Below are 15357 nucleotides of genomic sequence, written 5' to 3'. Positions count from 1 at the left end.
GTGTCCAGGCGGGTTTTGAATGTCTCCAAAGAAGGAGATTCCACAACCTCCCTGGGCAGCCTGTTCCAGTGTTCCGTCTCACCAAGGGAGGTTTAGACTGGATAAAGGAACAGTTTCTTCTCCAGAGGGTGGTGAGGCATTGGAACAGGCTGCCCAGGGCAGTGGTGGAGTCACTGTCCCCAGAAGTGTTCACAGACCATTCAGAGGAGGCCCTCAGTGGCATGGTTTAGTGGTGGCCTTGTCATTGCTGGGGTAAAGGTTGGACTCGATCTTAAAGGTCTTTTCCAGCCTATTTCATTCTATGATTTTAAGTGAAGATAACCAGATAGCACATTGAGAAAGAATAAAGGAGGGTTTAATCTATCAGAGCTACAATAGAGTGAGATTCTGCCACTAGGATAGGAGGTATCTGACTGATCATTGAGAGCTGGAAGGGAAAAGTATATGTCTTTATTTTTTCATAGGCATTTGCTTTTGCCAGTTAGGAAGTCCCAGTGTTGGGCCACAGGGTGTTTGGTCTGACCCAGCATGGATGGGATGTAACAACTGGCATTGACTTTAACATTCATTTTCATTCTGATGTACTGAACTGTTGACACAGTAGGGTCATTTTGTTCTTTGCAACATATCTTGTCAGGCTTTGGAAGGACAAGATCTGCTTTTGGAAAGCAGCCAAAGAGAAGGAAGAGTTTAATTGTTATTTAAATTATAATTCATAGTTCCTAATGCTCAGAAGGTGACTAGTTCAGAAAAAAAGTGTGTCCTGCATCTCTGAACACAAACGGATCTGCAGTGGGTGAGAGCACTGGTTTGTCAAGCTTAGTTTTAGATGTTTTACTATGTTAGCACAGGTTCCTGCAGCACTTGAGTGTTTTTTCTTTTTCCTGGTAAAAATGACTGTTTTTTTGCAGCTTTGTAGAGCATTCAAATCTTTGCAGCCTCTGACTCTGGCTACTGAATTAACACTGGGGCAAGAGTTGCCTTTTCCCCTATGCGCCAGCCAGCCTGGATCATGGTGTTCAGTGTTTCAGCCTGGCTGAGCCGGGATGACCTGACTGTTGTGCTTGACAGCAAGAGGGATGCAGTTAGGTCTGCCTGTCTGTGGTATGCCAAGGGCAAAGGGCATGTCTTGGCCCAACCCTGGTCAGAAGCACTTGCTTTTAAAGCCAATTTTTAGAATGTTTACAATGTTATGCCTGTCATGATTTCTGACTGTCATGGTTTAAACTCAGCCAGACAGCTTTTCACTCACTCCCCCCCCCTTCTTGCCCTCCCCCTACTCCTGGAGGGACGTAGAGGAGAATCGAAAAGAGTGCAACTCCCACGGGTTGCGATAAGAACAGTTTAGTAACTAAGGTATAACACAAATCACTGCTGCTACCACCAATAATAGTAATGATAAAGGAAGTAACAAGGGAAGAGAATACAACACCTCATCACCAGGCGACCGATAACTTGCCCCCCCAGCCCGACCAAGCACCAACTGATACCTCCTCCAACCCTGCAGTCTACTAGCCCTTCTGGGTCACTCTCCCAGTTACATCCTGGGCATGACGTGCTGTGGTATGGAATACCTCTTTGGTCAGTTTGGGTCAGGTGTCCTGTCTCTGCTTCCTCCCAGCTTCCCTCCTCCCTGGCAGAGCATGAGGCTCACAAGGCCCTTGGCCAAACCAAAACATCACTGTTTTCAGCTCTGTTCCCAGCCCAAAAGTCAAAACACAGCACTGCACCAGCTACCAAGAAAGAGAAAAATGACTGCTACTGCTAAACCCAGGACACTGACTCATAAAATACTCCTTTCTTGTACTGAGAGTAGCCAAGTTGGATATGAGTTTTGAGCTGTGACTTAGATCAATAACAGCTTCATCATGAGAAACCTATTTTGATATTTATCACTGGAAGCTTTGACAGGCTGTGCTGTCTTCTTAGGTTTTGTTAAAATCTGGTGAGCATTAACATTCAGCCACCATATCTTGGGAAGCAGAAGTGCCTTAGAAACAGTCTGTTCAGAAAGATGGTTTCTTGTGTTTGTTTTCTACAGTGATTCTGCCTCCTCCTTACCCCCCCCCCCCAATTTTTTTTAAAATACAACTTGAAAATGTGAAAATATTTGTAAAATCAGTGCTGATGGTCTACTTGTTGGAAGTCAGCAGATAAAGGATCTGTGAATGTGTAGAATTCATAAGGAGATTTAACTATCAGAGATATGATTGCTGGCAAAATAAGTGGTGGAAGAAATTCAGGACCAGAATCCTTTATTTTTGAGATCTACTTCAAAGCCATGAGCCTCTCTGAGATTCAGATGTGATGTCTCTATAGTATGTCACTGGATGCAGTAATAAGCCCTTATTAAGTGACCCTGGACAACAGGCATGAAATAAATAAATAGCGTGTATGAACTGGAAGTTGCAATTTTTTGTTATTCTTCCCCACTCACTGTAAGATGAATATAGAGCCTCCCTCCTGTTCACTGAGGAACAGGTGCCTGTCTTGTAAATTTATACTTGTCTGAACCCTGAGTAAGTCCTAAGCAAGCTGAGTTTGATCACTGCATTTGCAATTTCTGTTGTGTTGATTTTTTTTTTTCTCCAGTGGATTACCCTGGAAAACCACTCCAGTGTTTTACCAATGTCTCTTCATCTGTTTGTATTTTTCTGTTTTCTAGTATGGTTTCATCGTATCTGGTTCATCATGGGTACTGTTCAACAGCAACTGCCTTTGCCAGAATCACAGACACCACAATCCAGGAAGAACAGACCTCAATAAAGAATAGACAAAGTAAGTCTCTTGGGTAGTTGTTCCCAAAGTGTGGCATGCTGGCCATGTGTTACCTTGAGGACCCTGCAGAGGAGTGGAGTGCTGTGGAAGCAGAAAAGTTACTCGATGCCAATACAGAGCTGTCCTGAGCACACTGCTGATTCAGCGTTGCTGCCTGTGAGTCAGCACAGCTTGGGGACCATTGCTGGGAGCACTTTGCCCATCACTGTGTCATTTCCACCCTCTGCCCTCTTTGCCTGAAGAGCTGCCCTATTCTTTCTTTTGCCTGTCTGCTGTGAGGGCTGACTTCCGTGCCTGGCAGTGTTGAATGTGCAAAATTTCTGATCAACTTGGTTAATTTTCCTCAGTGTTGTTGAAAATGAATAGCTGAATCCTGAAAGTTATGACTCTCAGCTTTGAGTCCAGCAGTTTCACACATCCTGCTAAAGGTAGTATCTAAGGTGCTTTCTTGGACATAGTGACAAATCAGTGGAGAATAGAACAATTACCTTGCACTTTACATGAACTGAGGTAACTGTGCAGCAAAGATCCTTTAGGGTTTGGATTATTAAGCTTTTTGGGTTATTAGTTTCATTAGCCTGCTCATAGGCATCCAGACACATCGATCTACTTTGACTGCAGCTTCCAAAGGTAATGAGCTTTCCAGCCCCTTCTCACGTCTTGTTTTCGTGTAAATTCTTTGCATATTGAAGATTTTGCAGACCTGTAGCCAGTGTGTTTAGCTTGAACTAGGTGAAGGATTTGCATTCACTGTCTGGTTTGGTTACTGCTGTTTCCTCCAGAGTGATTTATATCTCAGCAGGGGAGGCTGTAAGGGATTTGGTTCCTGCAGAGTAAGGCTTTTGGCTTTCTCCTGCTGTCTGTTTGGTTTGGTTTTTTTGTTTGTTTGTTTGGGTTTTTTTTTCCATTTCTTTTGGCTTTTCTATTCCCAGGCTCAGCTTGCAGAGTTGCAGAACATTGGTGTGTTTTCTGCATTCTCCTGGCTGTTGACTACAGGCTACATCCCACTCTGTAGTTTCCCTTCCCTTTGTGAACCATTCCTCATGTGACTGCTACACATGGGGAGCATCATGTCCCTTTGCAGCTCACTCTCCATACATTACATGCGCTTAGCCAGCATTTAGGTTCATCTGGGAACTCTGATTAGTACCCAGAATAACTTGTAGCTGCTGGCCAGTAGTGCTCACGGGCTTTACGCTTTCCAGGTCATGTACTGTGTGACTCTGATTTCAGTGTTCTGCTGGTGTAGGTTGGTGGTAAAGCCTTCCGGAGGCATGCGAGACTGTAGTCTTGTTTGTCTGAAGACAGGTGATGAGGCAGATGGAGAAGTTCTGAAGCTGGGGCTCAAAGTTGTAAGGAATACAGACATGTGAAAACAAGGAGAGGGGGAAATAAAAAGGCAATGACATCTGTGAGAATTGCCAAACAAGGCAGAGAAGAGAGCTGTTAAAAGCAGTGAGACATACAACAGAGTGAAGGAGTGCAATACACTTTGGCGTGAGAGCTACCTCTTTGGTTTTAGCTTTCAGCTATGATGGCAAGCAGATAAACACTGAGACATGGGAGCCAAGACCAGTCATTGCACATTATTACTTGAGGATTGCTAGTATGGATTTCCAGGCTGGGCTTTCAGCTGCTCATGCCTTGGAAAAGTTGTGGCTTGCTGTAATTAGAGCACCTCACAGGTGATCCAAAACCTTCTCTCTGTTGTTTGTAAGGAGTCCTGGAAAAACCAAGAGGGAAGTGCAATGAATTTGTAGTTTAAGGACACTTAGAAGAAAACAAAATGTGAACCTCTGTAGATCAGCAGCTTTGCTGAATGTTCAGGGGTGGGATCTCAAGTTAAGTCTTGCACTTGTGTCTTCTGACCCACTGAAGGAATATATATGAGCCATGAACACCCAGGATCATAGATGGCTTCTGCCTTGTATCTTTGCACCTCCTAGAAGCATACTTGTTGAGCTGTTTCTAGCCTAGTCAGCTGATTCTTGGAGCTAGCTTATGGATGCCACATCCTTATTGCAGGCCAAGCTCAGGTGTTACTTCAGTGCTTTGAGGTGGGACTTGCAGGAACCCAGTTTTGGTGGTATAACTACTTCTACTTAGAGGTAGGGATATGGGGGAAACGGCACTGGGCTGTGGCTTAAGCCCACAGGCCCTCTAAGAATACTCTGCTGGTCTGACGCTCAGCCATACAAACACTTCAAGTGTGAACCAGCCAGAGGATGTAACATGAGTGTGATCTGGGTCCTTCACAGAATCACAGAATCATTAGGGTTGAAAGGGACCTCTGGTTATCATCCAGTCGAACCCTCTGCCAAGGCAGCGCCACCTAGAGCAGGTCACACAGAAACCAGGAGGGTTTTGAATGTCTCCAGAGAAGGAGACTCCACAACCCCCCTGGGCAGCCTGTTCTAGGGCTCTGCCACTCTCAAAGGAAGTTGTTCTTCCTCATGTTGAGGTGACACTTCTGTATTAGTTTATTCTCTTTGTCCTCTTGGTGGGCACCACTGAAAAAGAGTCAGGCACCATCCTTCTATCACCCACCTTTGAGGTATTGATTTGCATGGATGATGATGATACAGTTAATGATCCCCTCTCAGTCTCCTCTTCTCTAGAGTAAACAGACCCATCTCCTGCAGTCTCTCCTCATGAGAGAGATGCTTCAGACCCCTGATGATCCTTGTGACCCTCCCCTGGACCCTCTCCAGTAGCTCCTTGTCTTTCTTATACCGAGGAGCCCAGGACTGGACACAGTTCTCCACATGTGCCCTCTCCAGAGCAGAGTCGAAGGGGAAGATCACCTCCCTTGACTTCTAGCCACACTCCTCCCAGTGCACCCCAGCGTACTTCTGTCCCTTCTGGCTCAAGGGCACACTGCCAGCTTGTAGTCAACTTACCATCTACGAACACTCGCAGGTCCTTGTCAGCTGAACTACTCTCTAGTAAGTCAGGCCCCAGCCTATGCTGGTACTTGGAGTTCTTCCTACCCAGATGCAGGACCCTGCACTCATTAGGTTTCTCTCCAGTCTGTCAAGGTCCCACTGAATGGCAGTGCAGACTTCAGGTTTGTCAGCCACTGCCCCCAGCTTCGTGTCATCAGCAAACTTGCTGAAGCGACACTAGCCCTTGAGCCAGGTCATTGATAAACAAGTTGAATGAGACTGGACGCAGTATTGATCCCTGGGGAATACCACTGACTACAGGCCTCCAACTGGATTCTGCTCTGCTGATCATGACCCTCTGAGTTCTGCCATTCAGCCAGTTTTTGATACACCTCACTATCCATTCATCTAACCCGTATTTCCTAACCTTACCTACCAGGATGTTATGTGAGACAGTGTTACTAAAAGCCTCACTGAAGTCGACGTAGATAACATCCACTGCTCTCCCTTCATCAGCCCATCCTGGCATGTCATCATAGAAGGCTATCAGATTGGTCAGGCAAGACCTGATGAATCCATGCTGACTACTCCTCATGACCTTCTCTTCTATGTGCTTGGTGATGACCTCTGAAATTGTCGTGTCTTGCTTTCTTTTCCATGGCTACATAGCTCTGGGTCTAAAGGGCAAAAGTCCCAGAGCACCCACCCCAGCACATGCCTACTTCTTCAGATGCTTCTACTCTTGGTGTTTCTGAGCTACTAACAGAGCCTTCCTCATTTTCACAGGCTTTTTCTCACCCTGATCCATAATAAATAAGATGTGGTCCCCAGTTTTCCCTAGACTTTATGCAAGGTGGTAGTGGGGAGCCATGTGGCATATGTGAGACAATTCCTCTGGCCATTCTTGTTGGCCAGTCCTGTGTGTGAATGGGTCTCCTTTTGCTTTCAGGAATACAGAAGCTAGTGTTAGCAGGCAGAGTGGGAGAGGCTATAGAAGCCACCCAGCAGCTCTATCCTGGCCTCCTAGAACATAACCCCAACCTGCTCTTCATGTTAAAGTAAGTATGAATAGCTTTATACTCCCTAATGCTGAAATGCGTAGGTGAAGGAGAGAAGAAAGAGGCTGTCCCACCATCCAGTCTGGCTGTACACCTTGGTCTGAATTCAAATTGTTTGAGATCCCTTTGGGAGCAGGTGGGAGAGGACAGAGGTTCAGCCCTTTGCACAGTGCTTGTAGCAATGTAGACCTAGCCCTGTTGTTGCTGCTCAGACCTGGTATGACTTTGCCTCGTGAGGCAGAGGTAAGTGAAATTTTTTGCTCTGTGAAGGAGTTTCTGCTCCTTCATAGATGGTGTTTACTTGTCTTGTGGAGATCTTGCAACAGTGAAGCATGTGGCAGTCACTGTGAAGGTTCCTAGAAAGGCAGAGGTATAGAAAAGGCTGTCTGGGGAAGAGTTTAGAGGGAAAAAGAGGTTTTGTGTCCCAGTTCTTCCAGCTGTACAGAGTGGTTCTCCCCAGCCTTCTGAGACGTATGAGGACAATTCCCAGTAAAGCTAAATGAGGAGTTGTCCTCACTGTCTCTGGGAGTATTGCAGTTTTTTACCCTTACTTCTCTGTTTTCTATTGGCTGCCAGTATTTCCAGGCTGATGGGATAGTGGGGGAACTATGATGTTTGGAAGATTTAGTATCTTTTATCTGAAAAAAATACAACCCACAACAGAATTTTGGAGTACCTGCAGAGGTGGTGGAGATGAAAGCATGCTGTAAAGGAGCAGTTTATTCTTATTACAATGGAAATAAGCTTGCTTTTTGGGAATGTCTCAACATTCATTAACTTCAAAGTTGAAGTTTCTGAACTCCTTCTTCCTATAGCAGTATCAGAGCACTTGCAATACATGGGTACCAGGAGTCTGAAATGTGTTTTTGAAAGCCAAGTTTAACTTGTATGCAGTTTCCAGAAGTTCTCCGTTTGGTAACTGAGGAAGCTTCGGTGCAGAGCATCCTGGCTGTCATGCAGCTTCTCCTTCTTCCCTCCTGTGAAACCAGGTGTCGGCAGTTTGTGGAGATGGTGAATGGGACAGACAGTGAGGTCCGTTGTTTCAGTGCCCGCAGCCCCAGATCCCAGGACAGTTACCCCGGGTCCCCCAGCTTAAGTCCTAGACATGGATCAAACAACTCACACATTCATAGTACCGGTAAGTATGTTCTCTGTGTCTCGTAGTAAGAAAAGCAAATGTCAAAGGTGGACGTGTTTATGTGTCCACCTTACCTGCTATTTTCTGTGTATTATTCAATGAATGCTCCTTTCCTTTCTGATAACCAGTGGAGAGGACATATGTGATTATAGGTGTCTCTACACAGTTGAGGAATTAGTTTTTCATTAGTTATTTTCCACTGACAACTGTCTGCACAGCAGGGGTTTATTTTCACAATGAAGAAGCTTTTGAAGGTGGCCTTCTCATGCAGCCACTAGTGACTCAGTGTTCCACTGACAGAGCTGTACGAGGAGGTCTGAAAACAAGGGCCTGCTCCTGGACCTTGGAGCTTGCAAACGAATTGCTTTTCAGTAAGAACTGAGCTGCTCAGTTTTGGCCAACTGAGGGAAAGGTTAGGGGGGTTGCCTTGCATGAGAGGATCTCCCTGCCCCATGGACTTCGGTTTGCAAGCTCTAAGCATGTGAGAAGGGAAAGTTCTGTTCCTTCAAAGCCCATTTCTGGGGCATCAGCTCTTTGCAGTCAGGGAAATTAAACTTCATGATTTGAAGTGGAAAGAACAAGATAAACCAGGACACCCGAGATATGTTCCTTAGGTAATTATTGACTAAGGCTTTGAAGGTGGAGTGGAACAGGGAGTATGACCTGCAGAGCCCCTGAAAACACTCAGAGCTGCTTCGCTGAGCCTTGAGCTGCTCACAGCCGTGTAAGTGTATTTTGTTTCAGTATTCCCACTGCTGTGCACAGGCAAACACTGAAGGGAAAGGAAGACAGGTACTTGAATGCCTCCAAGCTGTCACTCACCTTCCTAAGCCAGTATCTTTGTTTTCCTGTATTGTGTTGTGAGGAACTCTGGGTATATTTCTCTGACTAGGTAGTCAGAATCATCCCATCAGTCCATAAAAGCTCTTGGTAATACCTGTCTTCAGCCAGAAAATGCCTACATCTGCCACACAAGGCAGCACTCATATGTACGTGTCTCCATCCATGGGACATCACCTTCACAGTTCTCTCTGTCAGACCTTGTGCTTTGAAAATAGTGATCATTTCATCAGTGCATATTTTCAAAGGTTAGGCAGAACTGTTGTGCACAGTCTGCTGTGTCTTTGTCATTAAAATGCACGAAATTGCTCCTTGTTTGAATCTCTGTGTTGTCATGATAAAAGCAGAAATAAATACCCAGCTATAACTGTGTTATCAGCTGGTGAATTTGGATGTATCACCATTTCTGGAAAGACAGCCATGCCAGGTTCCATCATCTGGCCAAGATCCTGTGGTCAGTAGTGGTTTGCCTAGGGAAGAATATATGAAGGCAGAAAAAACATAATGAGGTTTTTCCAAATTATTATTTGAGACCCTAATGATTTGCAGTTGTCTTGGTATTAAATAGCCCCTGTAAGATTATCCAGTCCTATCTGAATCCATATAAAACTTGCAGTAATGACTAAGGGGTTTTGTCTTGTGTCTGAGTTCCACACCTTGTTAGACACCTGTTGCGGAGGTTGAGATTTCAAGCCTGACTCTCAGTGGTGTCTGTTCTGAAGCTTGTGATTTTTAAGATGGTTGTTCTTACGTGCTGAGTGTTGTGTGAAACAAATATACCCCTAATGTAAGATAGGTTGTGGAAAGCCTGGCAAGTTGTTACTGCCAAGAGTTCTCCTTGTTGCCTAGTTTTCACCTGTGTTTGCTTAGTTTTTCTGGATAGTTGGTTTATGAGGAATACCTGGTTTTGTGAGAAGAGAGTTTGTAAACTTCTGTACAAACCATCCATGCCTCATATTTAAAAACTAATTCCTATACCTGTGTGAGCTGTTTGCTCATCTTTTATTTACAGCCTGTTTTTAGAACTTCCTTCAGCTCAGATGTTGCTGGTGAGCAATGGGATTCCTTCCATATACATCTGTGTTTTCTCAAGCACCACTGAATTTAAGAACAATGAACCGTAATTGAAGCTCTGAAGTCTTATTTTGCTTTCTTCCTTTGGGGTCTGCTCTCTTGATAAATTGCTGGCTTCACAGTATAGTGATATTGCCATTCTGGTCTCATTTTTCCTTCCTCTTGACTTACAGGAGCAGATAGTCCAACCTGTAGCAATGGAGTTGTATCCATGAAAAGCAAACAGAGTCACAGTAAATACCCAACACTGAGTTCGTCATCTTCATCTTCCTCTTCCTCCTCCCCCTCATCTGTGAACTATTCTGAGTCCAATTCTACAGATTCTACCAAATCTCAGCAGCACAGTAGCATGAGTAATCAAGAAACCAGGTATTTTATTTTTTTTCTTTGTAGATGCCTGAGAAGGGTGAGATGGTGGGAGAGGGCTCCTTCTGAGTCTACTCTGTGGGGATGCGTAAGTGTGTTTGTGATGTGTAGGGTGTAGGTGTAGGCTTCGGGAGGAGCCAGAAAGGCATCTGTCTTGCTCTTCTGAGCAGCAGAATTAGCTACAAGATCACTATTATTCCCAGCAGAAACGAGCGTGTTCCAGTTCGCCTGCTTTGGCTTAGGCTTGGAGGCTCATAGAATCACACTGGTTTATGTGGGAAGGGACTTTAAAACTGATCCAGTTCCCACTCCTTCCACAGGCAGGGGCATCTTCCATTAGACCAGGTTGCTCCAAGCCCTGTCCAACCTGGCCTTGACCACTGCCAGGGATGGGGCAGCCACAGCTTCTCTGGGCACCCTGGGCCAGGGCCTCACCAACCCTCACAGGGAAGAACTTCTGCTTAAGATCTCATCTCAATCTCCCTCTGTCAGTTTAAAGCTAGTCCCCTTTGTCCTGCCCTACAGACCCTTGTCCAAAGCCCCTCTCCAGCTTTCTTGGCAGCCCCTTCAGGCACTGGGAGCTGCTGAAAGGTCTCCCTGGAGCCTTCTCCAGGCTGAGCAAGCCCAGCTCTCTCAGCCTGTCTCCAGGCAGAGCTCCAGCCCTTGCAGCATCTCCATGGCCTCGTCTGAACTCACTCCAACAGCTTCGCATCCCTCTTGTGTTGTTGCCCCAGAGCTGGGCACAGGACTGCAGGGGGGTTCTCCAAAGAGCACAGTAGAGGGAGAGAATCCCCTCCCTTGACCTGCTGCTCATACTCTGGGGATGCAGCCCAGCACATGTGGGGGGATCTGGGCTCAAGTGCACACTGAAGCTGGATCGTAGGGAGCTTCTCGTTACCCAACACCTCAAAGTCCTCCTCAGAGCTCTCCATCCAGCCTGTATTTGTGTTTGGGATTGCTCTGACCCAAATGCAGGAACTTGCCTTTGTCCTTGTTGAGCTTTGTGAGGTGTGGATGGACCCACCTCTGACTTCTCTTTGTTTCTTCCACCTCAGTGACAGTGAGATGGAAATGGAGGCTGAGCATTACCCTAATGGAGTCCTGGAAAATTCATCTACCAGGATAATGAATGGCACATACAAACATGAAGAGATCCTGCAAACAGATGAATCCAGCATGGGTAGGGCCTCAGAGGCAGGAAGGGTAAAGGGAAATAGAAAGAGTTGGTATTGAGAGTTGAATTGTAATTGGATTGGGGGGAAAAAATTACACATACCCACCACAGTGAATGAAGTTCTTAAGATGCCTGTTTCACAGGGAAGATGAATCTGTCCTAGAACTAAACTAGGTCTGGTTTTTCATAGTCTCTTGCCAGTGCTTGTGATGTGGAGAAGGGAAAGCAGTAGGAGTCAAAGGGTTGTTCAGCTTAGAGCACTCCTGGCACTTCTGCCAGCTGAGGAACTGAACTGAGCTGTGAAAAGGTGGCTGATGCCCAGTCACAGAGTTCAGCTTTGAACTTCAGGGTGGGAGGGAGAGGATGAAACTGGGAATTCCTCCAGTTAGAATGGGTCTTTTGGGCAACCCGTTCTGAGAAGTTGGTGGTGTTAGCATCTCTGACAAAGTTTTTGGAGTCTCGGATTGGTTAGACCAGAAGTTTCCATGTTGTGTGTGCTATACTACACACACAAACAAAGAGGAAACACAGCTGGATCTGCAAGCTCCCATGGTTTTATCAGAAGACTTGATATGTAGCTAATCCTCAGGCATTAAACAAACTGAGCTTACGTTTTCCCTGTACCTAAAAAGTGCTATGAAAAAATGCCACTGGCTCTTGCCGTTCAGGGATCACAGAAAGCTTCGAGTGGGATAAACTCAGAATGGAGAGCAGCTACCTGCTCCAGAAGGGGAAGGAGTATATGGGTGTCATGTCACAGAGTCGGCAATGGTGGGGAATGAAGGACAATTGTTACTATTCCTCTGCCTTTTCTCTAGAAGACAGCTGCCCCCAGAGGCAGCTGTGTGGAGGGAACCATGCTGCCACAGAACGAATGATCCAGTTTGGACGTGAGCTGCAGATTCTGAGTGAGCAGCTTTGCAGGGAATATGGAAAGAACACAGTGCACAAAAAGATGCTTCAGGTAAGCCTGGGCCTCATGCTGCCTTGCAGCAGTTCTGTGGGCCAGGAATGGGGTTGTGGACTCCTTTGCAGAGCTGTGGGTATCCCCCACTTCCGCTATTGGTGAGGAAGAGGGGGCCTGCATTGGGATCAGAGGTGAAAGCTTGGTGAGTGCAGATCATCTAGACCAAATTCTCAGCACAGTACAGAAGAAACACAGTTCCCGCCTGCCTTCCTGGAGCAACTCCATGAATGCTCTTCTCCCCAGGTGACTACCTGCCTTCCTGTGCTGGCTCCCCTGCCACGTGGAAGGGGCACCCTTTTTAATCCACTATCTTGACAGCCCAGTGTGGTCCCTTGCTGCCAAGAAGAAAAGGTCCCTTTCTTTTCAGGAGGTAGGCACCTATCACCTTGGTGATGGCAGGAGGTGCCCCAGCTGATGGACCTGGTTTTCCTGTGTCTTTCCAGCCATGCATGACCTTACTGTGCCTTTCTGTTCTCTCATACAGGATGCATTTAGCTTGTTAGCTTACTCAGACCCTTGGAACTGCCCTGTTGGTCAACAGCTGGACCCGATCCAGAGGGAACCCGTGTGTGCTGCTCTTAATAGTGCTATATTGGGTAAGCCTGGTTCCTGTGTCTGTCACCCACTGGACATACCTCTCAAGGGCTGTCCTGTGTCAGGCAAGCCTGTGAGTGTCAGGAAAAGCTCGGAAATACTTGTACTTATCTTCTGCCTCTCTTCCTGTTGCTCAGGACTGACAGGGCAGAGATGCAGAAAGGAAAGCCTACAGAGAATGAATCCTTCTGATGTAATCTTCTTTTCACTCCCTTCCTTGGGTCTTCCTCAGTGCTGCTTCCAAGGATGTTCCTTAGGATTTTCCTCCCCTGCTTATTAAAGAAGCCAAGATCTTCTTGATGCATTTCCTGCCTCTTCTTCTTGCTCTGAACTCACCTGAATCATTTTGCTGGCATTACCATAGCTCTTTCCCATGCTGTTTGGGTTGGCAGAGATTTGTCCTACCATCATCCTACTTTCTGGCAGGGAATGCAGTTGCTGTGTTGCAGTATCATAAGTGAAGCAGGTTTCCATAGTGCTGGATGTAAAGCAGAGAGGAGCTGTAATTCCACTTACCTTTGAGCTCATGCAGAATGTGCAGAGTTAAATGTGGGCAGAGTTTGTATTCCCTTCAGGCATTGCCTCTGTGTGTTTCCGTCATGTGCTATGCTTGTTATAGCCCAGAAGGCCTGGCTGCCTGCAGTCCAGTGTCAGAATTGAGGCTGTGGTAATGATCTAGCCCTCAGAAAACACCTTGTCTAGGTCAGCTGAGGATTCCTTCTTGCATACATAGCAAACGTGATGTTGGAAAGTAGCAGTGACCAGTGAGTGAGTTTGTCTAGTGCTTGGACTGTTGTGTAGATTTGCATAGGTGGGAGAGATGGAGAGTTTGCCTCTCATTTGGTCCAAGTTTCTCCTGCTTTTCCTTATTCTTCTGCACTTTGATTTCTCATGTTTTGGTGGTTTTGCAGCAGGAGCTCCATTGCCTTTTTCTTGCCCTGGCCACCACAATAGCACTTTCTCAAAGGCTGTGGTGAGCTGTGGCTCCATGTGGGATATGTCATGGGTGGTGGGGTGTGCAGAGGAGCAGTGGTGCAGAGCCACTGGTGCTCAGGAATAGCTTCCTTCCAGAGCCAGCACTTTCTGCCACGGGTGCTGGGCGTGATGACTGGGTGGGACTGAGTGGGACTGAGCACAGGCAGCCAGTGCGCAGCTGGACACCTCTTCTAAACAAATTTCTGTTTTTTGCCCCACAGAATCTCAGAACGTGCCAAAGCAGCCCCCACTGATGCTTGCCCTGGGTCAGGCCTCGGAATGTTTGCGGCTTATGGCTCGCGTGGGCTTGGGCTCCTGCTCCTTTGCCAGAGTAGACGACTATTTGCACTAGCCACCAGTGCAAGATGGAGTTGACATCGTTGAGTGCTGCCCTTCACCTTCCGTTGCTGCCACTCTACACCACCACCTCGTTCAGTAGCCTGACCCTCCTGCCATCAACACCCCTCTAGCACACACACACACTGCCTGTGAACTGGTTGAGTGAGTCCCTCACTGTGTGGCTATTCCCAACCTCAGGAATGGCTGGGAGATCTTACCTGTCTCTGTGCCATTGCTGTGGCTCTAGCGGCACTCAATATTTTGATGGTTTCTCTAATGTAGCACCTTTCAATGTAGGGATTTCTCTTTTGATTTGAGCTGTTTCTCATGGATCCACCAATATTGTATCTGGAGAGTTTTGCTGAGCTGGTGTCTGCTGATTTACTGAGGAAGCTCATCAAGTTGCTGACAGCTTGTTCTTGTCTTTCCTTCTTCCTCCATCGTGTCCGTACAGCGTCATCTTGTGTGCTAGTTATCTGAGCTCCTCGCACAATGGCAGCTCAGAGGGATTTTTTTTTCTTGAATCCTGTTTATTAAAAAGGTCTCTTATACCTCCACAAAGTCACTGATGTTATTTATTGCCCACAGACTCAGTCCCAGACATACACATCATACAACCCTTCAGGAGATCTAGTGAGGTATGTCCTGTCATGCACTAATGATGAAAAGTGGAACAGCTTGGTCCTTTGTGGTGCATGTCTCTCTTAAGGGCACAAGGCTCTCAAATCCTTGTCTTTGTGAGTGGAAAGATTAGAAGACTTGACATTGCCTCTGTTAGTGGCTGAATTGTAGCAGCATCTTACAGCCCTCAGAAATGAGTAGAGCAAGCTCTCACAGCAATAGAAGGACAAGATTGTTGAATATTAAGCTGTCTGTTGTTGTGTTGGTAGAAGAGGTTGTTGGCCTTCAGGAAATATCCATGGATGCTGCCAGTTGGGCTGTTAGTTTTGGTGTTAAATCACAACCCCCCGTTTTTCTCCATATAGGGCAGCTCTGTCACTAAAATTCAGTAATAATAGTACTGCTTCTCCCCAGGTAGCACTGATCTAAATGAGTACTTTTAAATTTGGAAGTGTCTTGGGAACAGTAAGCTGACCTGTGCTCACCCTTGCAGGTGGCACATGGCTGAGATCAGGCTGTGGTTTACATCAGTACCAACTTTGTGAGGT

The 15357-nt window shown here is 46.4% G+C and overlaps 1 protein-coding gene across 6 annotated transcripts in view; it reads left to right on the top strand.

The window, feature by feature from the left end:
• The window catches only part of RANBP10 (RAN binding protein 10), a 68161-nt gene extending 53081 nt beyond the window's left edge, over positions 1-15080 (top strand). For 3 of the 6 annotated variants that reach the window (XM_061369110.1, XM_061369114.1, XM_061369115.1), the window contains 8 exons: positions 2666-2778; positions 6613-6721; positions 7711-7859; positions 9947-10142; positions 11195-11319; positions 12132-12277; positions 12765-12876; positions 14071-15080. In XM_061369110.1, coding sequence (XP_061225094.1) covers positions 2666-2778; positions 6613-6721; positions 7711-7859; positions 9947-10142; positions 11195-11319; positions 12132-12277; positions 12765-12876; positions 14071-14201 — 1081 coding nt within the window. In that variant the 3' untranslated portion in view covers positions 14202-15080. The other 3 variants (XM_061369111.1, XM_061369112.1, XM_061369113.1) reach the window with 3 other exon arrangements.
• Positions 15081-15357: the final 277 nt, after the last annotated feature.

This window comes from Neopsephotus bourkii, unplaced genomic scaffold, assembly GCF_033783945.1.
Source record: "Neopsephotus bourkii isolate Nb327-2 ecotype Australia unplaced genomic scaffold, CSIRO-AGI_Nbou_v1 NB_1474, whole genome shotgun sequence".
Classification (NCBI taxonomy): domain Eukaryota; kingdom Metazoa; phylum Chordata; class Aves; order Psittaciformes; family Psittacidae; genus Neopsephotus; species Neopsephotus bourkii.
This window is presented reverse-complemented; position numbering and strand designations above follow the sequence as displayed.